Source organism: Jatropha curcas, chromosome 5, assembly GCF_041381405.1.
Source record: "Jatropha curcas cultivar XTBG-Jc1 chromosome 5, XTBG_Jcur_1.0, whole genome shotgun sequence".
NCBI lineage: Eukaryota > Viridiplantae > Streptophyta > Magnoliopsida > Malpighiales > Euphorbiaceae > Jatropha > Jatropha curcas.
Window position 1 is genome coordinate 29,192,411 of NC_143155.1, and position 26,092 is coordinate 29,218,502.

A 26,092-nucleotide genomic window follows, 5' to 3' on the forward strand; every position below is an offset into this window, starting at 1 on the left:
ACACACGTTAGTTGGCGCTATAAAGAGCGTCTACTCAAATTTGCCACTTGGCTAAATTTTGATATCTCGAGTGTTTTTTTGGCTGGGGGTAAGTAATGGCAGAGCAGCAAGCGAAGAAGCTGGAAGCCGAATCGCCGGTGACTCCACCACCAGCACCGGCTCCGGCGCCGGCGGAAACCAAGACCGATGTGGCACAGGAGAAAACTGTAGTTCCACCGCCTGAAGAGAAGCCTGATGAATCTAAAGCTCTTGCTGTAGTAGAGAGTAAGCGCTCTCGCTCTTAACTCTCTCTCTCTCTCTCTCTCTCTGAAACTGTATGTTAGTATGAGCTATAATAGGAAAAAGACTATCTCTTAACTTTGGTGTTTTTTAATTATTTGTCTGAAACAAAATTTATGGAGAATATTCTGGCTGTGTTCATGTTGTTTCTTCCGTTTTCCATAAACCAAAAGGATTTGAATTATTGATAATTGGCTGTGGTCATGTTTTTTTTAATCTCTTTTAAGTTGTAGTGATTCTTGATCATGGTTTTTAGTGGATTTTGAACTTGAAATAGCCTTCTATAATTTAACTATTCTTTATCCTCTGCTTTCTTCTTGTATTTTAGTTGAACTCTCGCTTAAATAGAAAAACATTATAACTTTTTGTATTTTCACAATTGATATATTAATTCTCTGTCTCTTCTGATTTACTGTTTTCACAATCCGATTGCTTTTTGTCTGAGAATAGCTCTTTCTCACTTTCAGAGGGAGAAATATACAGAGTGAAACAGTTATTGGAGTTTAGTATTTTATTTTCCTTTTAAAGATTTCAAAAGAAAGAAAATTTAACCTTGAGATTTCAACTTTTCTATAATGGCGGATGACCTCGTTATGCAAATAGCCAGATCGAAGTAGATGAACTGTATTTTAAAAGCGAAATCTTTTGTTTCGCTTGAAGATCCTTGGCTATGGAATTCCTTTGTTCAGCTTCACTTTGAAGACAACTATATATTCGTGTCGCGTGGAATTAACTTTATTGGTCGTACAATTTGTAAATAAAATGTGCTTATCGTCTTCACATCTGTTTCTTGAAAATCAGGTTAGGATTGGAGGACTATACTCATCAAGTATGATGTACGGTTAACATATAATATATGCATCGGATAAGTCCAGTTAGAATTTGTAAGGATGGTATATCTCACATTTTTAGATTTTTTTCCGGTGGAAATATTGTCCCTACTTGGAATAATGTCATTTGAAGGGCTGGCATATTTTAGTGGAAAATGTCCCTACTTAGCATAATGGCATCCAAAGCAGGATGATATTCTTCCTCCAAGGGGTAAAGCTTGATAAAGACGGGCAATAATTTGGTTTTGTTTTTTAGATGCAATGATAAAGAAAAGAACTAGCTCCTAAAAAGCATACGCTGTTATGCCAGCATATATGAATCAGCTGGAAGCTGATGTAACGTATCTGGTTGGGTGGGAGGGGATTGTTACACTAAACTACTTTGTCTATTAAGGGGAGACTATTGGTTACTTGGTTTATGTAAGTTGAAAGATAGGTGTTATTTAACCCTTTTTTAGTCATCAATGTTGATGTTAAACTACAGTTCAAGTTCAAGGTTCGTGAATCCCTCAGCTGAACTTAGATTTCTGGAAAATTACACTGCAACTAAATTTCTGATTGAATCATAATTATGTATCAAATCCTTGATAAGGTACATAACTGGTTAACCTATCAGCTGCTTTAATTATTTCCTTGTTTTGACAGAGATTCCAGAATCTGCTCCAAAGAAGATTTCAGGGGGATCACTTGACAGAGGTGAATGTTGCAAATGCCTTTTAGTTCTTATTGTCCAGCTAAAATTTATGGAGAACAGAAATCAAACGAGCCAATTTCTTTATTCTATTGCCAAATAACATTTGCTAGAATGTTTAAAATGCTGTGTTCCCTTGGGAATAACATGTTCACTCATTGTATTTCTAGATATTGCTCTTGCTGAGGTTGAAAAGGAAAAGAGAAATTCATTTATCAAGGCATGGGAAGATAGCGAGAAAAGTAAAGCAGAGAATAAGTATGTGATTCCCTAATCTACCTTCTTCTTTTTCCCTTTCCATTCACTATCTGATATATAGCTAAATTACAACAAGTGAAACGTTATCTTAATCATCTAAACATAAACTTGTGATTGAGCAAACTTTGATGGTTTCTTTTACACTAATTGCACTTAAACACGCATCAAGCTGCACTTTTTCTTCTGCAGTGGAAACAAGTCATACTTTTACTACATTCTATTTTGTTTTTAGAGAACATAATATATAAAGGGTCGGTTGTTGAAACTTAGAAACTTTGCCAATGCTGAACAGGGCTCAGAAAAAGAAATCTGCTGTTGAAGCATGGGAGAACAGCAAGAAGGCAGCGCTGGAAGCCAAGTTGAGAAAGATTGAGGTAACTAACCCCATATGGTTTAGTATCCTTAATTTCCCCAAGAAATATCCCGCTTTGCTCCGTCAACCGCCATATATGTTCCATGCAACCCACTCACTGGAAAAGATGAACTTTCAAATTAGTTAGTGCTTTATCATTTAGAATTCAACACTAATAAATTCCATAATGGACAGGAACAATTGGAGAAGAAAAAGGCAGAGTATGCAGAGAAAATGAAAAACAAAATAGCTTTGGTTCACAAACAAGCTGAAGAAAAAAGAGCAATAGTTGAAGCACAACGAGGCGAAGAAATGTTAAAGGCAGAGGAAATGGCTGCAAAATACCGAGCTACTGGACAAACTCCAAGGAAGCTCCTTGGTTGCTTCTAAGGTTGCAAGTTTTGAGCCTGGTGGAGAATCAGTAAATCGCATCACTGCTGCTCCTCTGCGATAGTCTTTATTCTCTGTAACTCTATGGTTTGCACGTGTACACATTTCTTATCTGTATCTTTCCTTGGATTTTTAAGTCTTTATCATTGATAATTTCCATTACAGAATGTGTGTTTGTATAGAAATACAATATTTTCTGTGACAGAGTTGAAGTTTATTTCATTAACAAACTGTTGCTATGGGCATGTACCCGAAGTAGGATAAATCAGAAATTAACAGTAATCACATCTAAGGTAATTTTTGGGGTCTAAAGTAAATTGAATTCTAATTAAAAGGATCATATCCAATTAAGATAATTTTACTACATGGAATATTTGCCAAACAAAATTTTGAAAGATTAGATCTTAAAGAATATATACCTTCTATATATAATTGGCAGGGCTCCAGTAAATTACATTAGGAAACGTTAACATCAACATACACTCTTAACTTCACGCAGCCGAAAAATCTAAACAAAATAACTAACCACTTTGTTTCACAGCTTTTAGTGGTGAAAAGAGCAGCTCAGCAAAAGGGAGGCTCAAAAGTTGAAACTTGGAAGGTCTCACAACTGCATTGCGGAAGTAGTAGCATAGCTATCGATGTCTCCTTCCAGAAAGCTCATGTCATTGTTAATTGGGAAATCTAACAGAAGTTGTAGTGTTGAGTCTGATGAATCCTCTAACTCAATAGAGCTTGATGAATCAGACCCAGCATTCATATCTTCAGCATAAGATTTGCAGCTCTTGCACTCCATATCTTCAATTTGATTGCTGGCTGTGGTAGAGGAACCTGCTAAGTTAGGGCTAATATCAACTGAAACTGATCCACATTTGGTTGAAGAGGATGCCTGAGAAGCTGAAGCGGCAGGGCTTTTGTCTTCCCTATTGAACTTTCGAAATTGTTCTCCAACTTCAGAATTCCACATTCTCAGAAAGTAATCGCTATCAGTTTTCCCTGGAGTTGGAGGATTGAAGAGAGAGGACTCCCTCGAAAGGCGTGCCTCAGCTTCAAGCCTAGCACTCTCCCATTGTGTCATATGGCGGGTAGCAGGGGAAGCAGGTGCTTTTATGACAGGTCCACTGGAGGTAAAGGGCTCATGAGTTAGGGGGTCAAGTCCCATACAAACCAGACGTTTTTTCAGGTGTGTGTTCCACAAGTTCTTTATCTCATTATCTGTTCTGCCTGGTAGTTGAGAGGCAATTGCAGCCCACCTAAATAACACGGAAACAAGTTGATCAAGGCACTGTTTCACATAAGTACTTCAATAGTCCAATATAATAACATTTTGAAGCAATTAATTAACCAATCAAGAAAATAATTAATTAATTAATTCATCCATCAAGATCATAAAACTATTCTGTTGGCTTGATTATGGTTCTCCTTTTTACCTGTTTCCAAGAATACCATGAAGTTGAATGACAAGTTTCTCTTCCTCGAGAGTAAAAGGACCCCTTTTTATATCTGGCCTAAGATAGTTCGTCCATCTAAGCCTGCAACTCTTTCCACAGCGAAGAAGACCTGACAAAAACAAATTGCTGATAAATAGAATATGACTTGTCTTGTTGGCAGCTATATATCTGTTTGTGCAATAGCATTTGGCTTATACTCATTAGCCAAACTCTCAAAACTCAAAATAACTCTTGAAGATTGAAAATGACTTAACATTAAAGATTATCAAGAAGTTTCCAGCTCAACCACTAAAATCAGAGACAAGTACCAATTGATAGGGAAAGAAACATAAATGATACATAATTATACCATCCAATAGCAAAATTTCCTTGTTATTAATTTTGGAACTAAACAACAAACAAACAAATATTGAATGCAACTTATTATGCTTCCAAATCTAAAGCATTAAGTACCAGCTAGCTTAGGGAGAGAGCGCCAGCTTCCATGGCCATTCTTCTTGATGTACTCTACAAGAATCTCATCTTCTTCAGGTGTCCATGGCCCTTTCTTCAAACCCTTCTTGTCACAACACGGTGTCCTTCCCATTCTTCTTCTTTTCTTTTTCTTCAGTTTGATAACACTCAACAACAGCAAAATCACCACTAACCAACAGGCACCGGATATTATCACATTTACTCTCAAGGCAAAAGTAAAGCAAAGAAGAAAAGCGAACAACTGTTTAAAAGAGTGAATGAACTAGAGACGTAGAGTGAGCGAGTGACTAGAGCTGTGAAGTGAACCATGTAACTGCTGACAGAGAAAAAGAGAGAAACTTTAAATGCTAGTTTGATCTTATCTAGGGAACTCGAAAGCGGGTATTTATTGCGAGTGGAAGAAAGGACGATCGGCGAGTTTCAAGCTGGCATGGCAATAAATATAGGTTAATAATGCAAGTGTATGCATTTATATATACATATACATGCATGGAAACTACAGGCATTGAGAAAGTCTAATCATGATTGAGCCAAGAAACCTGTACAAACAGTAAAGAGGATTAAATAGGGTTTCTTTTTTGGACGTTTTCTTTTACACAGAACTAGCAAGAGAGAAAAAAGAGAGAGAAAGCGCATTGAAGATGAAAGCGAGAGCATTAAAGGCGGATTCTTGTGGAGTGTACAGAGGAAAATTTATTGGGAAAGAGAAGAGTAATGGCTCTGGACAATGACCTTCGTTGTACGTACACACCATGACGTGACCCGGTCTTTTCCTGGTGAATTATGTAATAATTATATTTATTATTACCTTTCACTATTGTTTTGAACGTTTGGTGAGTAAGAAAATTTTCGATGAAGGAAAAGAAAACAGATAAACCAAAATTTCTTTCTTCTAACCCCTTGCGAGTTCAGAGAAACTAGGGTTTGGTCTGTGGGTTCCAGTTTCTTGCAAGATTATGAATCCTGACAATCTCTAGTTGACACGTAAGAAACTGTCGTAAGACAGATACTAATAAATTCTACTTCTGTCCCATTCCCAGTGTCGATAGATTAAGAAAATTACTAAGGGCGGCAATCCGCCAATTTGGTTTTAAATTGAACCGAACCCAAGAAACTTCAAAACTTAATTAGTTCCTTTCACTTAACTGAATTTCAGCAGTAGCAATTCTTAAATTTCGGTTTTATTCAATTAAACTAAAATTTTATTTTTCAGCTAAAAAACTAACTATATCTATCAAAATAACCGATTAACTTAAAAATGGAATCAAGTTTTAGAATCACTAAAATGACAAAAGAATTAAAAAAAAAAAAAATTAAAATATCACTCGACTAAAATGAAAGGAGTACAGATACAGTATAAAAATTCTCATGCATTAAATGCTTTTGTTTTTGGTGATTTTTTAGGAATGAAGAAATGTTTTAGAAATCTTTGGGTACTGTGAGCATTATTGCGGTCTACTGTTTAAAATAAAATAATTATTCAATTTGATAATGATAGTATAAAAAGTTGTAAAAATAAATTTTCAATATTTTAAAATGTATTTTATAAAAGAAATAGTTATCTTTTTATGAATATTATTGTTCTACTCCAACATCAAAGCTTGCGGTCATTGAGGTATTCTTTGTTTTTGATTATAATATTGAGAAGTAGAGAGGAAATAAAAATAAATAATTAATGAGGAAAAGAGTCAAAGAAGTGTGGGAATCGGGAGTGAATGATTGTTCAGTGTAATAAATGTGGTCAATAAAAAAAAGTCAAAGAAAAGTTGAAAAGGTGTAGACTGATGTGAGGAGAGGAACCTCTTAGACTGACAAGTGACAAGTTTTACTGCTCTGCTGTGCTGTGTGTGGATGAAAACTTCCATTTTTGCATTTGCATGGACATAATATATTCACATCAACGCTACAATTTTTCTGTCAATTCATGTGCTTGTTATTATAATTATTATTATTATTATGTTATTTAAACATTGTTAGATTTTAACTCCAGAAAGACAAGTTAATGTGTTAGATAGACCTTTGCTTTGCACTGTGTTTGGAAAAAGGGAATGTAAGGATAGGAGAAATTTCTTTCCCTTTAGCTCCCAAACAATCTTAGAAACCAACTTTTTTTTTTTTTTCCGCAAACAAAGCCCTAATGAATTTTTTACGAGCTTTGAAATTATTATAACTGTATATAGTAACTGACGGCCAAAAAAAAAAAAAAATTCCTGAGGAAATAAAATCAGACATGGATTTGGTCAAGATTTCGTGCGAGAGATGAACGTTACATTAATAATGTCGGCGACATGTAAGAACCATTTTGGACCCCACTTGTCCTTCCCTGGCATTCAATAACTGAAGGGAAATTTCAAAAGCGCTCGAATGCTAGATTGGTGCTCGTCAATTTGAAGTCGTAAAATTATTTAAAAAACGAAATATTTAGAGTTTCCTTACCACTTACTAACATCAACACCCAATCTCACGCATGAAGTACAATGAAACTTGAAATAAAATTTAACTGCAACCGTTGCTCATCTCAATCTGATTTGTTTTACTATTAATTTCACCGCCAGATAACCTGAACTATATAATATAAAATTAATCCCGATAACAAGCAGGGATTTGCTATCATACAGATCCTTCCTTTTCCTTCCACTGCTTTAGGATTTGTTGGGTCAATTACGTTTACGTGTACCATCTAATGAATTGGCATGATAGAAGATTTAATTTGTGTGTAAAGGCTACCTTCGATTCAATCTTCAACGCACAAGACAGTTATGGATGATTTGTCATAAAAGGCAGAGACCCAACAGAAGAAAACTTGTCTCCTACCTGACACGAAATATCATCAGATACAATACAAGAATCAAAGATTCTCAAGTCATAGCCTTTATTAATGGATCCAAGAGGGAGAGGAACTGAGATACTTTCCACAAAAGTACAACCTTCAACATTCAACAGTGATAATACTTGGCTGATAATATCAAAACCAGTTTGTCATGGAAATCAAACACAACACAGAACTGGACCCAGTATCTCTCTGGGATTTATAGATCATTAAAATTCTAACCTATAATCCTGGTACCGTTTCAGGCTATGAAAATTCAGAAACAAACAAAAGCATTCCAGGGTTAAATGCATACAGCAATCAAAGTCTTCCATCACAATATTTAATTCTCAGAAGTCGCCCTCAGATGCAGATGCAGATGCAGATGCAGAGATAGATACTGCTTCAATCAACATTTGACAACTTGGACCCCCTACAAAATAAGTAAATAAGGTGATCAATAGTCACATCATAATGCAACTCAAATTTATGAAGAATACCCTAGTATTAAACTAACTAATAAAGCTCATTGGTTATGCGAAGATCATCCTCAGTGAATATTCTCCATAAGAATAATATATTTGAAAGTTACTTCAATCAGCGCTATACATGTTCCCAAGAGACCTGTTTCATCATAAGAGTTCCAAGTCATATTTAATCTAATCCTAAGCACTTTCTTCCTAAATTTTTTTTTCCCAAAATCATCACCCACACATCCGCATATAGTCCTTTATAAAGAGTGCCAATATATCTAATTTAGGCACAACCAAAACTACTAATCAAAGTGCAAAGGAAACAGAAATGATGTTTTAAAACATCTGTTGCCAAACAATGCAGTGAATGCAATATCACAATCACTCACCATTTCTACCTCTTGTTGCTACTCACCATTGTTGAAGAAAAGGCAAGGGATCTACCACAATTTACCGGCAATAAATTGCCTGATCAATATGAGGAGGAATTTGCTTAATTTCAGTCCCAAGCTCTTGCTCAATCCTATACCTATTGGAAACAAGATTTCAAATTACGAGGATAAATCAGGAATCCCCATTATCAGCAGCAAAGTTTACAAAGGCAGCACAGGGACAATAAGAAAAAAAAAAAAAGCGTACAAGTTAAAGCGGTCCTCATAGGTAATCAAATTCACAGCCAAACCAAGGTGCCCGAACCTTCCTGATCGACCAACCTGCATTTGAATCATATCCATGAGGAGACGAAATGTATTTTGATAAAACAGTGATTGCAAGAAATATGTATTCAACATACCCTGTGAAGATACGTCTCAGAATTCTTGGGGAAATCAAAGTTAATAACTACGTTCACAGCTTGGATGTCTATACCCCTGGTAAACAAATCTGTAACAGCCAACGGTACCATTAGGATATCATACGCAAGAACATGTTGAACTACCACTTCACAGAACAATAAAATTATTTTCATGTCAACATTCTTGTACCCTAAAAGTAACTTCTATACAAAATAAAAAAAAAAAAAGGACCATGAATCGAAAAAACAGGATAGAAACAAGCTTATAAGATTGCAGTGAAATAAGCACAACATGGACTGATTTTCACCACCTTTTCCCTTGCTTATTTTCTCCCTTACCTTGAAAGTTGAAACTAAGCCAGAACCACAGCTGTACTACTGGGCTACACTTTATTTTTATATTTCAGAGATTAGATCCCAGATTCGGGCAAACACATTGTCCAGATAAATTTGCCTTTCTCCATATTCAGACTTGAATATGTTATAATATTTAAGAGTAACCTTGTCTAACTCTGAGTTGACTCTCACCCAACTGGAAAAAATTCTAGGTTTGGTTTCACAAAATAGAAAGATATGGTTACAATCATCACGCACAGATAGAGTTGATGGAAACTGTAGCTGCTCACACAGATTCGTGTACAAAAATCAAATCAATGGGCAAAAAGAAGAGTAAAAAGCACACATCACTAGTACAAAAGCATCAGTAGCATACCCGTGCAGACAAGATTCCTGCATGCACCATTGCGGAAGTCATGAAACACTCTGTTGCGATGGTCTTGCAACATCTTAGCATGGATATAAAAACAAGAATATCCAAGTTCTGTGATCTTCTTGGCCAACAGTTCTACACGATTCACCGAGTTGCAGAAAATGATAGATTGGTTTATTTGAAGCTGCACATATCCCAATTTGTATCATATCAGCAAAGGAAAAATGAAGCACACATCAGCGTTACAGCATTTTAGCTGAGATCAAACCTTAGAGAAAAGAGTGTTTAGACAGTGGACTTTCTGTCGTTCTTCAACAAAAGCATAATACTGCGTAATACCCTTCAAAGTAAGCTCATCCATAAGATTGATAATATAAGGCTTGTGTAAATATCTATCCTTGAAATCCTTAACAGTAACAGGAAATGTAGCAGAAAACATCAAAATCTGACGAGTTGGAGGAAGAAAACGGATCAGCTGCTCCACAGAAGGTTGAAATTCTGGAGACAAAAGTTTGTCAGCCTGAAAAGCAAATGCATGGAAGATCAGCCGGCTGTGCATTAGAAAATTACTTTTTAAAGACATTCCGCAAAGTAAAAAAGAATATCATGTCATTCAAGATAAACTAGATTTTAAAGAACAGACAATAAATGACAGTAAACCAGTACAGAAACAGAGGATGAAGTTAGGAAACTTTCACAAGCAAGCATAAAAAAAATTCTCTAACAAAGTTGCTAAGCTCTTGCATGTGAAATGAGAAAACAAAACCTCTTTTTTGTGAGAAATTGCTGGACCAAGAATTGTGAAAAAAGAAAGCTAGAAAAACTCAAAAAATATAGCAGAAACGAAAAAACCTAATCAATCATTGTAGCACACAATTGCCTGAAACAAACTTAATAAATAGAAAATAATTCAGCTCAGAACTTTACCTCATCCATAACAAGCATTGAACAGTCTTTCAAAATGCAAACACCCTTTTTTGCAAGGTCCAGTATTCTTCCAGGAGTTCCAACCAGCAAATGGACAGGTTGATATAAACGCATGATGTCATCTTTTAGACTTGTACCACCTGTAGTAACCATCACTTGAATTTTCAAGTGCTTCCCAAGCTCCTTGCAAACTTGTGATGTCTGAAGAGCCAACTCCCTTGTTGGAACAAGTATAACAACTGCATGCAAATGACTCGCTCAAGTTAGTAGCAAAGGCAACACACACAATAATGCATACGCACATATAAGAGAAGAGGAAAGAAGAGGAGCTTTGAGCAGTCTGTAAATCCTTGTTATAGAACAGGGCATATGTTAATATCACCATGTAATATCAAACATCATAAAAATCTGTAGTGTGTACTCGATAGATGAAGAGAGTAGGATCAATCAGGCCAGAATAAATTACCAGCCAAATTCACTGAACAAAAGATCAGTCCATCCCTAGCAATATTGCATCCAAGCCAGTCTTATTTCATCCCTGCTCCATGAATTCCACAAACAAATCGATGCAAAATACCATGATGGCCTTCCACACTAATTATCATGTTCTCAAGCAGCAAAAGATATTCACATATCTTCTAAATTAAAGCAAGACTAGCACCAACTTCTAACCAGCCTAAATATATTATATTACCCGATCAAGAAAGTAACTTACTAAATGACAAAAGTACGTATCCTAGTTGGATAGTGCAACTAAAGCCACATACTACCCATTAACCTACAAATATGTACACAACTATAAGAAAATGTAAAAAATAGCATAGAGTGAGTGATCAGACCTTGAATGACATTGTTATCTTGGTCAATCTTTTCCAAGGCAGGAATACAAAAAGCTGCCGTTTTCCCAGTCCCATTTTTAGCTCTAGCAAGAATATCACTACCAGTAAGAGCAATTGGTATGCTTTCTTCCTGAATAGGAGACGGTCTTTCGAAGCCCTTCTCATATATTCCCATAAGCAGTTCCCTTTTCAGAAAATAGTCCTCAAACTCGTTTCCTTTTGTCGCTGTGACATCCTGAACAATGTACATTAAAAAGGCTTATCACATATTATTATTATAACAAAACTGTTCAGGACAATTAAGTTCATCAATTTTTATACTTCCTTCAGTAAGACTAGACATGCAAACTATTTCCATGTGAAGCCACACAGTCTTCATAAGAAGATCCCGCAGCCATATGGTGAAAACTTAAGGGGTCAGAGTTCTTAGGATCCAATTATTGAGAAAGGAAACAACCTTCTAAAACTCCTAAGAGAGTAAAGTCACAAACTAGCATAATCACAATTCACATATAGTTATGAGGTAAGACCATACCTCTGTTTTGTAGCGTGTATCAGCTGGTGGTATCTTTAACCTTGCCTTCCAATCTTGTGAACTGCAGAATACAGACCAAATATTCAGTCAACTTCTAAGAGAGTGCAAAAGCAGAAACATAAAAGGAGCTGGTAAGTTCAGCAATCCAAATATCAGTAGTTGTGAAAAAAGCAAGCTCAAAAGGCAATAAGAGAAAGATAAAAACAAGTACCAACATCAGCAACACAAAAAATAAAATCTTAACAGCAACCAAAAAAGAATAAACACAAAGCTCCAGAGAAATAACCACGAGGATAAAAAGAAGCAGCAAGTTCAGCAATTAAGAGCATATTTTCTGCAACAAAAGCTGGCAAAAAAGAACTTAAAAATACAGGAAACAAAGATAGATCGTCATGAGAAAGATGAAAAAGTGAGAAGCTAATATAAACACTCCTAATAGGATACTTAACGGCAAAGAGAAATATCTCGGAATGCATAAATTTTTTTAAAAATTCACAGAAGTTATAATCAAGTCAAACAGAATCAGGAAAATACACCATATTCTCTCCATCAGTAATATTCACGAGGGGAAGGTTCATTCTTGAATAGAATGAACATTATTCTTCACATACCTGACATTCAAAAATAAACCCCTCATCAAATTGGGTGAACTCATTAAATCCATGACACCATGTATTTTGCTGATATGATAAGCAAATAAAACTATATATGAAGAAACAAATTTCAATCATTAATTCGATTACTATTCATGATGGAGCAATAACTCCAAAGGTTTATTACATTATTATTCTAGTTTTTCCCTTTTCCACAATATAAAGCTGAGGACTCAGTATTTTTGGTGTCATAAAAGATCTTTGTCCATAATTAGACCACCTCTAGCTTATCTCAAGATTAGAAATTAAAAAAAAAAGGAGAAAGAAAGATCAGCAATAGCCTTGGATAACTTCTAAAATGACCCATAACTAGACTCCTATCCACGGCCGGGAACACACATCAATTTTCAAGTGCTATAATACACTGCCTAACCCGCTCAAAAGAACAGCAGCCAAACTTATCTCTTTTCTACCAGGCTGCAGTATGGCAATTCCCCAACTATTTTTTTCTTCTAACATTTCCAAATTTATGTTTTTGATGCTCCAATAAAACCAAAATGATTTTCATTTTCCTACACCAACTAGGCAAAGACCATAACCCATCACGTTAGCCTACACATGAAGATAGGCATGCATTTGGGAGCAAGATGTGAAATCTTCTATTCTTTTAGCAACAGCAACCCATAAAAGTACACCAGCGAAACAAGAATGCTAAGACGAACCTGGAGTCAACGGCCTCAGACTGAACGGTCTTCTCAACCTCGTCAACACTGGAATCCGCAGCAGGTAACTGGCTCCTCCTCAGCCACTGCTGTTGTTGCTGCTGCTGCTGCTGCTGTTGCTGTTGGTGATGCTGGTGTTGTTGATGTTGAAACTGCTGGTGATTCTGCACCATATTCCTTTGCACATACTGCTGCTGCGGAACCCGTGACTGAAAACTAGGGTTTGCGTTCATGCCTGCGCCTCTCCCGGCACCGATCCCTGGCGGATACCGCCCTCTATTATTACCGTTCATCACTAACAGCCCTAACCCTGACTATGTAGCCTAAAATTTGTGCAAAAACTTTCAAAAGAAACCAAGGAACAGAACCTAACAGTCAATTAATTACAAACAATGGTACTAAAAGCTCTAGCGTTAGGTAAAAGAATGGAAGCGACGAGAAGTTTATACAACAGAAAATAAACCTAGGGAAAAAACTAGGGTTTCTAGTGCGGTATAACCGTAAAAGAAAGATAGCAGGTCGACAAGGAAAGATAATAGTCTATTTTTGCTCTGCAAGTCAGGGTAGGGTTTTGTTGTTTTGGGTGAGATCGTAAATTCAGAGCAAAATCAAGGCCAAAAAATCAGCGGATCTGGAGTGAAAATAAGAAAAATTGCGATTTTGGAAGCGAAATTTAAAAATACAAAAAGAATTGTAGCTAGGCCTACAAGAAGAAATGAAGGTTTGTGCGTTGATTCATGGCGTTTAGGGCGGGGATGTGAGTACAGGTTGTGTTTGTGGAGACACGAAAAATGACGAAGAAACCGTCCTCGAGGACTAGGGCTTCAAAAGATTGTTTGTTATTTGCATCTGCAGCCCCCTGTTTTAACTATATTGCATAAATCACCGACCTTGATCGAAAATATCAATATATAATAATAAAATAATCATACTAATACTGTTTCGAACTTTTCAAATACCATTTCTTTCTTCTATTTTTTTTTTTTTTTCTTCATAAGATTAGATAGTGAACTAAATATATCCAAATTTAATCTATTTACTTTTAAACTTTAATTATATATATTAAAAACTATCTAGTTATATACGTTTTTCTTTGGTTAAATAATTTTTATCAATTTAAAATTTTACTCCATTTCATCTATTTTCACGGTGTTCTAAATAATATAAAGGAGAATTTAAACAAAGAAAACGATAGACCACCCATTCCTCTCTGCTGTGACAATCCTTTTTTCCCATACTTTCGTACCGCTTCTACAGCCATAAATGCCATTATCGATGTTGTAAATTGAGGCAAGTATAATTGTTATTCTCCAATTGATAGTATTCTTCCTGCTAGAAGGTAAAACTTTTCCAAAATATATAACTTTCATTTTTTTTTTAGAAGTATGCAATCTCTATTTAGTTCTGAAAATGTAATATTGTGTTATTAGTTGAAAAAATATTATTTCTAATTTATTAGACTTTTAAAATTAAATATTGGTAAGCTTAAAACAATGAGCCTTTAATGCTTTTGTGATTATTTCAATTGAATTTTAGTGTAATTTCTAGGTTATTGTTTCATATCAATTTTTATTTAGACTCCTTTTGTCTCCGTTTAAATAGCTTCACTCAAAGTGTGTGAATATTAAGAATAAAAATTACTCCGTTTGTAAAAAAAATATAAATTAAATTCATAGGGAGTTTCAGAGAATTTTTTAAAAATTGTGGGAAGAAGTATTAATACCAGAACATTGGGGATCGAGGTGCAACAAAGATAATGCAGTAAAAAAACACGAAAAATCGGACATGGACAAGTACAAATGGCTGAAATTGGGTTTAGAGCATTTCAAGACCGTTGGTGGTACTGGGACCCACTACAACTAAAGAACAGAGTATTTATTGTTTCGCTACCGCATTAAGGCATTTGTCATAGCAAAAGTTTTTTTTTTTTTTTTTTTTTTTTTATAAAAAAAGAAGGCAGAAAAGCTGCAATTGAAAATACTAACAAAAAAGAAACGGATTTAGTAACAGAACTTTATAACCGAAAAAATTGAAATAAATTTCACAGTGATATAAAACAACTCAGGAGAAAACCTTATATGATATCCCATCATGATAGTGATATTAAACAGCCCTGGAGAAAGATAATACACAAAGTAGTTACAGAAATGCAAATAATTAATATGTCTCAGAAGTTCGTAATAGCTTCTTCTTTCCACCAAAAAATAAAATTACAACCTTCTATCTCTATGTAAAGGATATATGTAATTTCAGAATCTGCCATTTTCAGCACCAACCTTATCTTGAGTTGTTTCTTCTGAGACAGATGCTAATTCCACTCTTAGGTTCTCAAACTTCTCTTTCAATGTCATAACATCTAAAGCAGAAAAGATTATCTCCTTGATCTCAGATTCCAGTTTCTCTATTTTTCCTGAACTTGAGCCCTTCTTTATCTCTGACTTCAACTCCTCAACCTTGCCAGTAACGTCAGCTGTATTTATCAGTCTTTCAATTTCTTCTGAAATCTCTTTATTAACGATGTCTAATTTCTCTCGTAGAGCAGGAGGTGGAGTTGCTTCATTTTTCTTAATTATTCCAACAATCTCCAAGCCAGATGACTTCAGTACATTCACCAACTCTTTTTTAGCTTTTTCTGCTTCCTCCACCAAATCCTTATCTAGTGCATCCCCTTTCGACAGCTTTTCTTCAGCATTCTTTAGAAGTTCTATCTTTGCTTTTATCTCCTCTGGAACCTTTTGATTAATCTCTGCTTTTAGTTTTTCACTTCTGTTTTTAAGCTCAATGAGTCGATAAACTAAGTTCAACTTTTCAAGCTTCTGTTTTAGTCCTAGATAAGCTCCTGTTCGTGACAAATTCTGCTTAAATTCTTCCATTATTTTATCTGCCTTTTCCTTTAAGTTACGATTAAGGGGCTGATTAGGTACACGATTTGGGGCTTTAGATAACTCCAACTTGACTGCTTCAAGCTTTTCCTGCAAACCCATTGAAATGAATGCCTTTGTAATCTCATTGTCTACGTCTTGCTTCAGCTTCTCAATTGCTTTGTTTGAAATTGGTTCAATTGTTCTTTTAGATTCTAGAATCTTCTCCTTTAAATTCTCAAGCTCCAACTCTATATCAGCTGTCGTTGCGCTGTTGGCCTCAGACGGTTTCATGTTGCGTTTCCTCTCTGGCTCCACTGGTACACCTTCCTGGAATCCTCCAATATACCTAAATTTAAGCATGCGGTGATGGAGCAGCTCTTCCTTGTCCATATTTGCTAGTTCCTAAATTCAGTACATTACTTCGGTTAGCAGTGGATGATGACTAGGAAACCAAGAAAACATAAAGTAACGTAGTAGAATTGCAAAATCACGTGAGAAAACAAAACCAAAGGAAAGCTTTCTTGGCCTAATGGCACGAACTACATCTAGTAAGTAGACAATTAAAGTGTGCACACACATATAATGGGGCAGAAATGATGGAAAGAGCCAAAAAATAATCTACAAGGTCTGCTTACATTTTGAAGTTCATGTAAGTGGGTTACTTGAAGTTCATGTAAGTGGGTTACTTACTAACACTGAGAAACACAAAATCGATCCCAGAACATATTCTGTTTTGTCTTCCTAAGTTGGTGCTATGCACATATGCAGACATCTCTTACCTCCATGGCCTGGGTGATTGCAAGCTTAATTTGTTGTGAAGTCCACACTGGATCAGCATGTGCACCACCCAAAGGCTCCTGCAAGTGATATAATAACATATACAAGAACAGAATGGAACTCAGTTGAATACATATTATCAGTGATTGTGAACATCTCAAATGGGAAAAAAATCATAAGAAATCAGCTTCCATACGGGAATGATGCCATCGGCAATTTTGAGCCTGTAATGCTCTTGAGCAGTTATCCTTAGTTTCTCAGCTGCCTATACAAATTATAAATAGTTCTGTGAATTAATAAAAATTACAAAAATACATAAGCTTAACTGTCAAACAATTCAAGCACCTTTGGAGCTGCTTGGGAAGACTTCCACAATATTGCAGCACATGCTTCAGGACTGCTCCAATTCATGATGCCACACAAAAAATGTTTCAGCCGTCATGGCATGAAAGAGCAAAATAATGCAGGACAATTTAGAAGCCAGTCAAGCCACAATGTAAGCAGTAAAATTAACTATGAGAGGTTCCAATTCGGAGTTAATCCCAAGGATGGAACTACAATACATGCAATAATGCAGATACAAATTTTCTTCTTCAAACTGGGTTACCTAGCCATTCTAAGATGTGTTCTTAGTTATTACAGATGCCACTACAAATTGTTTGCTTCAAGAACACAATTATTCAAGCTTGATTCAATGTTGCTGGAGGAAGAATTAGGTAAGTCTTCATTTTGTGCTCTTCACTAACTTACACAGAAAAAGTAAGTTCAACTTGAATACAGAATGAAAGCCGAAAGCTGCTTTTGAAATTCAAGGACTCGATCTTAACTAATACAAAGTAATGCAAAGAGAAAACAGATTATCACCTTGCAACATAGAAAGCAGAATTCTCCAGCATTAATAATTTATTGGCACAAGCAATAGCCAACGCCCCACCTGAACCACCTTCACCAGTTACTACAGTTATAATTGGCACTTTCAGGCCAAACATTGTCCTCAGATTATGAGCTATTGCTTCACCCTGCATAAAGTAAAGCAGATTAGAGTCATCAATGATAATATATGAACAGCATGAATTATAACAGACAACTAGCAGTGAAGGGAGAAAAGAGAGGTCATATGCGGACCTGACCAAGTTCCTCTGATTTGAGATCAGCAAAGGCCCCAGGAGTGTCAACAAAAGTAACAATGGGAAAACTATGATGATCAGCATATTTCATCATACGCAAGGCCTTTCGGTAGCTGTTTACAGATAAATGAGGAGTTCTCATAAAAAACCAAAAATGGTGCTCAAAAGCTGACAACAATTGCAATTTAGTCTTGCATTGTCAAAATATTAGGCCATATATAGACTAATAGTAAGAGAAATGCCAGTACAAATGTTCAATGGAAAGCAGAATTAATTAAAAAATTCTTAGTGGCAGGCTTTTTTTTCAGTTAGAAAAGTTACGATGAAACGATTAAGATCCTTTTCACTATGAACGCTCCTAACTTTCCATTTATGATAAGATTCCTGAACGTACCCGTGAGGAGTTGGCATAGCAAAGTTGCGAGCAATATTCTCCTTGGTGTTCCGACCTTTTTGATGGCCTATGAACATATATCGTTTACCATCTATAGTTCCAATACCAGTCACAATAGCTGGATCATCATAACCTGCACGGTCTCCATGAAGTTCCACCCACTGCATGATGAAGAAAAGATAAGCTCATCAGATGCTATGCTATACAGGTGCAAATTGACATAAAAAAGTGATATAAATTATAAACTACCTTTTCGGTGATATTTAATACATGATCAAGAGCTGTCGGTCTGTTGGGATGTCTAGCAATACTTAGGCGTTGAATGGGTGTCAAATGTGCGTACAAATCTTTTAGAGCCTGAAATAGTAGAGAAGATGATTCAGGCTTACACTTATGTTCATATGAGAAAGGTAATAAACAATGGTGCAAAATGGAAATTAGTATACATACTGAAAACGAAAACAAATTGCTTCTGAACCTTACCTGCTGGTACTTGCTTTCTAAAGCCTCAATTTGATCACTAAAATCTAGGCCAGTTTCATCAGCAATTCTACGTACCTGCAAATAAATGATCATGGCCAAGGGCAAAAAAAGCAGTCCATCTACGACTATAACAAATCTCTAACTTTGAATTTCAATATTAATCCTGTTAGCAGATAAAAGTAAGTATGAGCTGAAATGCCCAATACCGAATTGTCAAGAAAACAAAAAGCAACTTCTGACCTCAAGAATTCTCTTCTCGAGATCAATCAATGGCTTCTCAAAAGGAAGCGTCACTGGTTTTGGTTTCTCAGCGAGTGGCTTGAAGTTGGACAGGTAAGTCAAGTGTCCACTAGTAATATTGGGGTCAATATCATCCGGCCAGGGATAATCATGCTTCTTCCATTTCTTAACTTTTGCAATGAGACGAAATCCACTTCCGATTCCTGTCCTGTAACTGTTTACTCTTCTATAGGAACTTCTAAGAAGACCATTAACGAGAAGTTCGTTCCCGAAACACGCATTAATGGAACCAAATTCAAATGAAATTCCATCTTCACCTCCTTTGCTTCTTGCACAGTTTCCAGCTAGTAGCGATAAAGCAGCCATGTCAACAATTTCAAACTTTTAATTTAAAGATTCAAGCTCCGAATTTCCTTATCCATCGAGAATTTACGCAAATTGCCAGAGAAATTTCCAGCAGAGGCCTCTCTTGTTGGATGAGCAGAATGGAAAGGCGGTGCTGTTTCAAGAAGTAACGGTCCAGATGTCTTTGCTCTTTACAGCATAGAAAACGTGCTGCGTTTCGATTGGACATGAATCCTTTTAAGCTGGGGAGAGCCGTCCCGTACATCAGGACCAGGTTGCCATCGTTTCGAGGTGGTGACGTGGTACAGTCGTTCCATTATATCGTGAAGCTTGGTATCCGCGTTTGCTTCTTACGCTGAGTCGTAGGAGAGTGATTGGTGCCTACTTGTCACGCGCTTTGTCTGCATAACGGATTGGAAGATGGACAAGTCCTCACATATCCAGTAAGTGTATCGTGACCGTAAAATAAAAGGAGTAAATAATGTGGTTGAATGTTTGTTTATTGAAAATAAATTTTAAAAAATTTTCTCTGATACATTAATTTTGAATCTCTTCTATTTTCTTTTTTTTTTTTAATCCATAATATAATTTATAAATAAAGCAATAAATATTAATATCGTATAAAAGATTTTCTTGAAATAAAAAATGCAATAAATAATATCTATTTATTTCTTGACACATCAGTTTAGCATCTTAAACAAATGTTAGTATTGAAAATATGTTTTTAAAAAAATTTTTTTAACGGCAATTCACGTTTGTAAGGGCCACCAGCATCCTACTTGGACTGTGCATGTGGTTGGTCAAACTTTTTCGGGCGGCCCGAAGCTTTCGACAAGGGCTCGGGTCCAGCCCAGAACAGCAATTTGGTACCTTCGTCTCCGGCGGTTTCTCTTGATAATTCCACTTAGAAAGCTCATTCCCGGCATATGTCAGCAGATTAGCACTGTAGCCTGTAGGTGCTCGAAGGCAGCTGCTACGCTACTCTCAGAGTCCAACAGCAAAACAAGGAAATCCCTTGCCTATTAAGGAAGTTGATGGAAGATCAAGATTGGAATGACATTCACAATTGTGTCATCAAACTGGTTGGTTTAAGATTTCTATCAATGTTGTTATTGTTATCGTCGCTGTAGAGAAGAAAAGAGCAAGCTGAGTATTTTGAATTTTAACTGCAGAGAGTCAATCCTCAAAGGCGAAGGGAGAAAGTTTACATAGGCTGTGGGGCTGGGTTTGCAGGTGACAGGCCCTTGGCGGCACTTAAGTTGCTTCAGAGAGTTAAGGAGCTTAACTATCTAGTGCTTGAATGCCTAGCAGAGCGTACCCTTGCTGATCGCTATCAGATTATGGTGTCTGGGGGTGATGGCTATGATTCTCGCAGTATGTCCTCTTATCTTGTATTGTTAGTGATCGTCTGCAAGTCTGCATAACTCTCTGCTCTTCCTTCCCAGGGTTTGATGGTATTTTTGATAATATAGAGTGGGTAATTAATTAGTGTATGCAAATTAAAGTAACCTTTTTTGAAGTTTTGGTAATGTGGATGAATCGTTAACGTGATTCACATGATTTAATTGTTCAAATTTGGTCAGGCATATTGCTGCATCATAAGGCCGAGTTGGGATGGTAAATGGGCTAAAATTTGTTTTTGCTTATTCCATTGTTTTTCTGTAGTTTGGCCATCAATTTGTTCAGGCAGCACTTTCTTTCTCAAAAGTGTGTTCTCAATTCTTGACAGTGAAACAACACAATATAGAAAGGCCTGGTATATCTGTGATTGTGGGCTTAATGTTTTTCCTTATCTTGTGTGCTCTTTACATTGAGAAGATTATTTCAATAGTAAGCTTTGTGTTTTGTTCACCCTCTCTCTTGCAACAATTGTGCAGTTTCGGATTGGATGCATTTGCTTCTTCCTTTGGCTGTGGAGAAAGGAACTTGCATAATAACCAACATGGGTGCAAGTAAGAACCGAAAAAATGAATTTTTGGTGTAACATAAACCCTTGCAATTTTCTTCTCATTGAGTATCTCTTTAATGTTGGTGTTTTGTGTAAATATTTTCGTATCTATTCTATCAGTGGATCCGCGTGGTGCTCAGGAGATTGTTCTAGAAACTGCAAGCAACCTGGGGCTTAGTGTTTCTGTTGCTGTAGCTCATGAGGTTTCTTTCAATAAATCAGGTATCATTTGTTGCTACATAAATGAATCTTGTGATCTTTTTTTATTTCACTAAATGCCATTTTAAAATATTTGAATCCAGTGTAATTTATATTTGTATCTCCTTTAAGTTTTAAAATTAAAGCAAAAGAAATTTTCATTCAGGTTCAGGATCTCCATCTAGGAACTCACATATTACTGAAGGTGTAAGAATCTAGTTCTCTCTCCTGTACTTCTTGTTTATATTCAGCTTTCTTAAGGTCAATTGTTTTTTATTTCATTTTTTTGTTTACTTTACATGGTGCTTTCACAAACAGTGTTGATGATTATTTTATATACATGAGCATGAAAAACCTTCCCTCTTATGAAAATTTTCCAAGAATTTAAACTTGTTTTCTGTGTGGCATGGAAATGCAGAAACGAAAAGAACACGAGAAAACAACATTTTCAAAAAAATAGGAAATGGAAATTTGGGAGAACGTGTATTATAAATATATTAATTTTTCATATAAAATTGTAAAGATATTTTTCAATTAATATTTTCCAACCATATATTACTAGCAAAAATATTTTTCCAAATAATTATGTACAAATGATATTATTAAAGATAGCAAATAGGAAATTAAATATCCACATTTATATTTAACCATCAAATATTTAATCATTTCGGAAACATATTTGAAACATGGAAACCCTCTTATTTTAGAGTTTCTTTGCATCAGAACTTGTTTATGATAAGCTTACCATTTGTTACTCCAGCAAATATTAAATTTAAACTTTTTGTACATTTTTTTTTTTTTTACTTGTAAGGCTAAAATAAACTTTTGTTCCAATCACTGAAGGGTGTTAGCACTTATCTGGGAGCAGCTCCGATAGTTGAATGTCTGGAAAAGTATCAACCAAATGTTGTTATCACTTCACGGATTGCTGATGCTGCCTTGTTTTTAGCACCAATGGTAGCTATGTTTTACTTTCCTTTCACATCCTTTATTTCCTTTCAGCTTTAGCCAGTTTTGTACTTGAGCCAATAACTTATTGCCCTAGAATGTTGACTAATTACATTATGCAATATGTAAACTCTACTCATCTTTTTTCAAAGTTACTTTTGGTTTTATTGAATATGATAAGGTTTATGAACTGGGTTGGAACTGGGATGAGTTAAAGGAGCTAGCTCAGGGATCCTTGGCTGGGCATCTCCTAGAGTGTGGTTGTCAACTCACAGGAGGATACTTCATGCATCCAGGTGAGCTTGCTTTGTCTGATTTTATCCCACTATATCTGCTAAAATGTCATAAAATAGAACTATCTTAATGATCATAATATTCTTCATTTTCTATGTTGTAGGTGACAAATATCGAGACATATCTTGTTCTTCTCTTCTAGATTTGTCGCTTCCTTATGCAGAAATATGTTTTGATGGACAAGTTTGTGTAGCAAAGGCAGACGGCAGTGGTGGGGTTTTAAATTTTAGTACTTGTGCTCAACAGCTTCTTTATGAGGTTGGAGATCCAGGTGCTTATATCACGCCTGATGTGGTGAGCTTTGTGTGCATATTCAATAGCTCATGGTAAATGAGGATGCTAAAGGGATAACAAATTGAAATCCTCCCTTGAAATGCAGGTAATTGATTTGCGGGAGGTTTCATTTCACCCATTGTCAAGTTGTCAAGTTCTGTGTGCTGGAGCAAAACCATATTTAGAATCCAGGCCTGATAAACTTTTGCGCTTGCTTCCAAAGGTAATTCTGTATACATCATTTAGATCTTATTTGGAACTCATCTCAAGGCATTCCCTTGTTTATTGACCTTTTTTGAGTCTCATTCCTTGTTTCCAGGTTTGTGGTTGGAAAGGATGGGGAGAGATATCCTATGGAGGGTATGGATGTGTGATGCGTGCTAAAGCTGCTGAATATCTAGTTAGGTCAGTATTTGCAACTTACAAGGATGTGATGAAGTTGATGTCATCTTTTCCAAATACAATTCACAATTGCTATGTTGTTTTCTTTTTTTGATGGGACTAGTATTTGGTATAAGGTTTCTTCTTCCATTAAATATTATTATAAAGAATATTGTAATATGTTTCTGTCTATATTTTATTAGGTCAGATCATGGATGGAAGAAGTATGTCCTGGAGCTAGTTCTCATGTTGTGTCATATGTTATTGGACTTGATAGCCTGAAGGCAAATGGCAGTAACTATGACAGCTCATCTGGGAGCTCTATTGAAGACATAAGATTAAGAATGGATGGGTTATTTGAGTTGAAGGAGCATGCAGTCCTATTTACAAGAGAGTTCACTGCTTTATATACAAATGGACCAGCTGGTGGTGGTGGTATCAGGTTATTTTTCTTATCTGCATGTTGTTCCTTTTTAACTGTTAAACCAGCAGCATGTCTCTCGAGAAATGTTTCTATGGGCCATTCTTTACCCTTATAGGAGGATTATTATAGTAAGTTAGTCCATGTGAAAAGACCTTGCTCGATTTCCACAAGCTTGTTAATGTTGACATTCTTTAGGTTCAACTTATTATGGTTATCTGGGTCCAAGTTGGGTTTTTGGTGTAATTTGATGGTCATTGTTATCTAGATTGAAAGATATCAGACTTGTGGAGTCAATTTCTTGGATACCTAGGATGTAAGAACGATTGACACCATCTGGATGTGCGTTTTGCTTAGGGTTATCTAACTGAAATTATAAATATGCATTAACAGATACAATATTCTTTACTATAGAACTATCATCTTGAAGAATTTTTAGCAGTTGTCCAACTAATCACAGCATTGAGTATGGTAAATTTGTTGGCTCTGACATTTGTTGATTGCCTATTTTGAGTTTTGTTCAAGTAACACCTAAGATGGCAGTGTTGACATAGCTTGCAGAATTTGACTGTTGTATTTATTACTTGTTCATTGCCTGCTTAAGCTTTTTAACCAAACATCATGTTATATTTATTGAACATGATTATTCTCTTTGTTTGCTGATGCAGCACTGGGTATAAGAAAGAGATACTTCTCGAAAGACAGTTGGTAGTCCCTAATCCCTCTCTCTTGTGAATTTTATATGTAACTAAGGGGGGCAGGTTTACAATTATTACTTGGTAGTCTTGCTCCAATACTGTTCTGCTTTCTGAAGGCACACAAATTTTTACCATAGTAATCTACAATTTGGATTTTATAAATTCAATATTATACTACTTTTTTTGTTTCCATCTGGTCTCTATTGAAGTTTGTCATGTCTGTATTCCATCGAAGGAACTTCAATCACAAATTTTGGAGTCTCTCTCTCTCTCTCTCCTGAGTCTGTCAGATGAGCTTTGTGAAGTTGTTGAGTAAATTGGTCAAGCATTTTGATTACACTATTAATATTACTTGTTGCAAACTTGCAACAGGTAAAGTTTCTGACAAAATGATTATTATTTGGACTTCAGATTGGACGCGAACATGTTTTCTGGTGGACTGGAGTAAAGAATGCCAAAGGAATGGAGTCAGACAAAGAAGAAATTAGCCATGGGAATGTGGTGAACAAACACATTCTGAATGAAGCTTTAGCGTCACCATATACGAAGGCAAACGTGGATGATTCTCGTGTAGAGCATTCTTCACCTGTACGTGCAATGTCTCCTGCTCCGCCTGGCCATAAGATTCCACTTTATGCTGTAGCACATAGCAGGGCTGGAGACAAAGGAAATGACTTGAATTTTTCAATCATCCCACACTTTCTTCCAGATATTGAAAGATTGAAGATGGTAGTGACACCTGAATGGGTAAAGGGAGTTGTCTCTACTCTTGTGAACAATTCATCGTTTCCCAACTCAGAAGCTATCCTGAAGAGAGACAAATGGGTCAATGAACATGTAAATGTGGAAATTTATGAAGTGAGGGGAATCCACTCATTGAATGTTGTAGTCCGGAACATTCTTGACGGTGGTGTCAACTGCTCTCGGAGGATTGACCGGCATGGAAAGACCATCTCAGACGTTATACTGTGCCAGCAGGTCGTTTTGCCTCCATAAGGAGCGTTCAATAGCTTCGCCGTTGCTTGCTCTTATCTGGTAAACGCACTATAAAAGTGTAACCTTGCTGTTAACTTTTCAATGGTAGAATGAATTTGTATTTTCGGGGTAAAAAAAAAAAAAGTACTCTAATTTTAATAATAATTTATGGGAAAGAGGATATAAAAGCAGACTAGTTAGTTTTGTTAGACGCTCTGCGTCTTGATAAATTAATCATTGGTTATTTTCAAATTCCATGTTCCAATAACAGATGAATTGAATCAGGCAAAACCAACTTAATCTAGCCCATGAGTCCAATAATAATAACAATAATGTCGTTAATAATATAAATTGGGGCTTTAAAGTTTTGGGTCAGCAAGTCTGTCAGAAGGCCCTACTCTCTAAAATAATTGCAATTTATTTCTTTCTTTTTTTTTTTTTTTTTTTGAAGGAATTTATTTCTTCGTTTGAAATATTATAACAGTGCAGTAATAATACATAGTCAAGGCTCAATCAACTTAATTAATTATTGAATTAAACTCAAATGGTATAGCTTACTACATGTATACTATCGTATTAATCTCATTCTAAATTATATTAT

General features: G+C 35.9%; 5 protein-coding genes across 7 annotated transcripts; 2 read left to right on the forward strand and 3 right to left on the reverse strand.

Annotated features, from left to right (window-relative positions):
• Positions 1-37: 37 nt before the first annotated feature.
• On the forward strand, positions 38-3,030 carry LOC105643011 (hypothetical protein). The gene is made up of 5 exons (XM_012228038.4): positions 38-264; positions 1,755-1,805; positions 1,971-2,058; positions 2,351-2,432; positions 2,606-3,030. The coding sequence occupies exons 1-5, from the start codon at positions 96-98 to the stop codon at positions 2,798-2,800; spliced, it is 585 nt and encodes a 194-aa protein (XP_012083428.1). The 5' UTR covers positions 38-95; the 3' UTR covers positions 2,801-3,030.
• A 174-nt stretch (positions 3,031-3,204) lies between these two features.
• On the reverse strand, positions 3,205-5,374 carry MYB17 (myb domain protein 17). Its single transcript, XM_012228037.4, has 3 exons — positions 4,705-5,374; positions 4,231-4,360; positions 3,205-4,053 (listed from the first exon to the last, which is right to left on the reverse strand). Exons 1-3 carry the CDS (start codon positions 4,835-4,837, stop codon positions 3,405-3,407), a joined length of 912 nt encoding a protein of 303 aa, XP_012083427.1. The 5' UTR covers positions 4,838-5,374; the 3' UTR covers positions 3,205-3,404.
• A 2,204-nt stretch (positions 5,375-7,578) lies between these two features.
• Positions 7,579-13,945, reverse strand: LOC105643012 (DEAD-box ATP-dependent RNA helicase 8). Of its 2 annotated transcripts, none has more exons than XR_001047317.4 (10): positions 13,126-13,944; positions 11,811-11,871; positions 11,276-11,510; positions 10,437-10,675; positions 9,778-10,029; positions 9,513-9,693; positions 8,801-8,889; positions 8,647-8,720; positions 8,397-8,536; positions 7,579-7,967 (listed from the first exon to the last, which is right to left on the reverse strand). XR_001047317.4 is itself a non-coding variant. In XM_012228039.4 (10 exons), the coding sequence occupies exons 1-9, from the start codon at positions 13,416-13,418 to the stop codon at positions 8,458-8,460; spliced, it is 1,503 nt and encodes a 500-aa protein (XP_012083429.1). In that variant the 5' UTR covers positions 13,419-13,945; the 3' UTR covers positions 7,579-7,967; positions 8,423-8,457. The 2 variants fall into 2 exon arrangements, 1 of the variants encoding a protein (XP_012083429.1); XM_012228039.4 differs by having other exon boundaries at positions 8,423-8,536; positions 13,126-13,945.
• Positions 13,946-15,177: 1,232 nt separating this feature from the next.
• LOC105643014 (acetyl-coenzyme A carboxylase carboxyl transferase subunit alpha, chloroplastic) lies at positions 15,178-19,614 on the reverse strand. Its single transcript, XM_012228040.4, has 10 exons — positions 19,011-19,614; positions 18,771-18,845; positions 18,537-18,644; positions 18,288-18,448; positions 17,892-18,006; positions 17,631-17,785; positions 17,112-17,163; positions 16,963-17,031; positions 16,769-16,846; positions 15,178-16,391 (listed from the first exon to the last, which is right to left on the reverse strand). Exons 1-10 carry the CDS (start codon positions 19,374-19,376, stop codon positions 15,375-15,377), a joined length of 2,196 nt encoding a protein of 731 aa, XP_012083430.1. The 5' UTR covers positions 19,377-19,614; the 3' UTR covers positions 15,178-15,374.
• A 517-nt stretch (positions 19,615-20,131) lies between these two features.
• LOC105643015 (propionyl-CoA carboxylase) lies at positions 20,132-25,743 on the forward strand. 2 transcript variants are annotated; one of them, XM_012228041.4, is made up of 13 exons: positions 20,132-20,437; positions 20,528-20,729; positions 21,233-21,307; positions 21,424-21,525; positions 21,668-21,708; positions 22,345-22,458; positions 22,631-22,745; positions 22,847-23,037; positions 23,123-23,239; positions 23,336-23,421; positions 23,606-23,839; positions 24,487-24,526; positions 24,928-25,743. In XM_012228041.4, the coding sequence occupies exons 1-13, from the start codon at positions 20,390-20,392 to the stop codon at positions 25,510-25,512; spliced, it is 1,950 nt and encodes a 649-aa protein (XP_012083431.1). In that variant the 5' UTR covers positions 20,132-20,389; the 3' UTR covers positions 25,513-25,743. The 2 variants fall into 2 exon arrangements, with proteins under 2 accessions (XP_012083431.1, XP_020538532.1); XM_020682873.3 differs by lacking the exon at positions 20,132-20,437 and adding an exon at positions 21,021-21,111 and having other exon boundaries at positions 20,572-20,729.
• Positions 25,744-26,092: the final 349 nt, after the last annotated feature.

What these genes read in the sequence shown, in the direction of transcription:
- LOC105643015 (XM_012228041.4), top strand. Translation starts at nt 20,390, where the DNA reads ATGGAAGATCAAGATTGGAATGACATTCACAATTGTGTCATCAAACTG. An exon ending in ACTCACATATTACTGAAGGT is followed by an intron (nt 21,709 to 22,344) that starts GTAAGAATCTAG and finishes CAATCACTGAAG; the next exon opens with GGTGTTAGCACTTATCTGGG. An exon ending in CTTATATCACGCCTGATGTG is followed by an intron (nt 23,038 to 23,122) that starts GTGAGCTTTGTG and finishes CTTGAAATGCAG; the next exon opens with GTAATTGATTTGCGGGAGGT.
- LOC105643011 (XM_012228038.4), top strand. Translation starts at nt 96, where the DNA reads ATGGCAGAGCAGCAAGCGAAGAAGCTGGAAGCCGAATCGCCGGTGACT. An exon ending in AAAAGTAAAGCAGAGAATAA is followed by an intron (nt 2,059 to 2,350) that starts GTATGTGATTCC and finishes AATGCTGAACAG; the next exon opens with GGCTCAGAAAAAGAAATCTG. An exon ending in CCAAGTTGAGAAAGATTGAG is followed by an intron (nt 2,433 to 2,605) that starts GTAACTAACCCC and finishes CATAATGGACAG; the next exon opens with GAACAATTGGAGAAGAAAAA.
- LOC105643012 (XM_012228039.4), bottom strand. Translation starts at nt 13,418, where the DNA reads ATGAACGGTAATAATAGAGGGCGGTATCCGCCAGGGATCGGTGCCGGG. An exon ending in ATACACGCTACAAAACAGAG is followed by an intron (nt 11,511 to 11,810) that starts GTATGGTCTTAC and finishes TACATTGTTCAG; the next exon opens with GATGTCACAGCGACAAAAGG. An exon ending in TATGAGGACCGCTTTAACTT is followed by an intron (nt 8,537 to 8,646) that starts GTACGCTTTTTT and finishes TGTTTCCAATAG; the next exon opens with GTATAGGATTGAGCAAGAGC.
- LOC105643014 (XM_012228040.4), bottom strand. Translation starts at nt 19,376, where the DNA reads ATGGCTGCTTTATCGCTACTAGCTGGAAACTGTGCAAGAAGCAAAGGA. An exon ending in CTTCCCAAGCAGCTCCAAAG is followed by an intron (nt 17,032 to 17,111) that starts GTGCTTGAATTG and finishes TAATTTGTATAG; the next exon opens with GCAGCTGAGAAACTAAGGAT. An exon ending in TTGCCGATGGCATCATTCCC is followed by an intron (nt 16,847 to 16,962) that starts GTATGGAAGCTG and finishes TATCACTTGCAG; the next exon opens with GAGCCTTTGGGTGGTGCACA.
- MYB17 (XM_012228037.4), bottom strand. Translation starts at nt 4,837, where the DNA reads ATGGGAAGGACACCGTGTTGTGACAAGAAGGGTTTGAAGAAAGGGCCA. An exon ending in CTCTCTCCCTAAGCTAGCTG is followed by an intron (nt 4,361 to 4,704) that starts GTACTTAATGCT and finishes TGTTTTTGTCAG; the next exon opens with GTCTTCTTCGCTGTGGAAAG. An exon ending in CATGGTATTCTTGGAAACAG is followed by an intron (nt 4,054 to 4,230) that starts GTAAAAAGGAGA and finishes CGTGTTATTTAG; the next exon opens with GTGGGCTGCAATTGCCTCTC.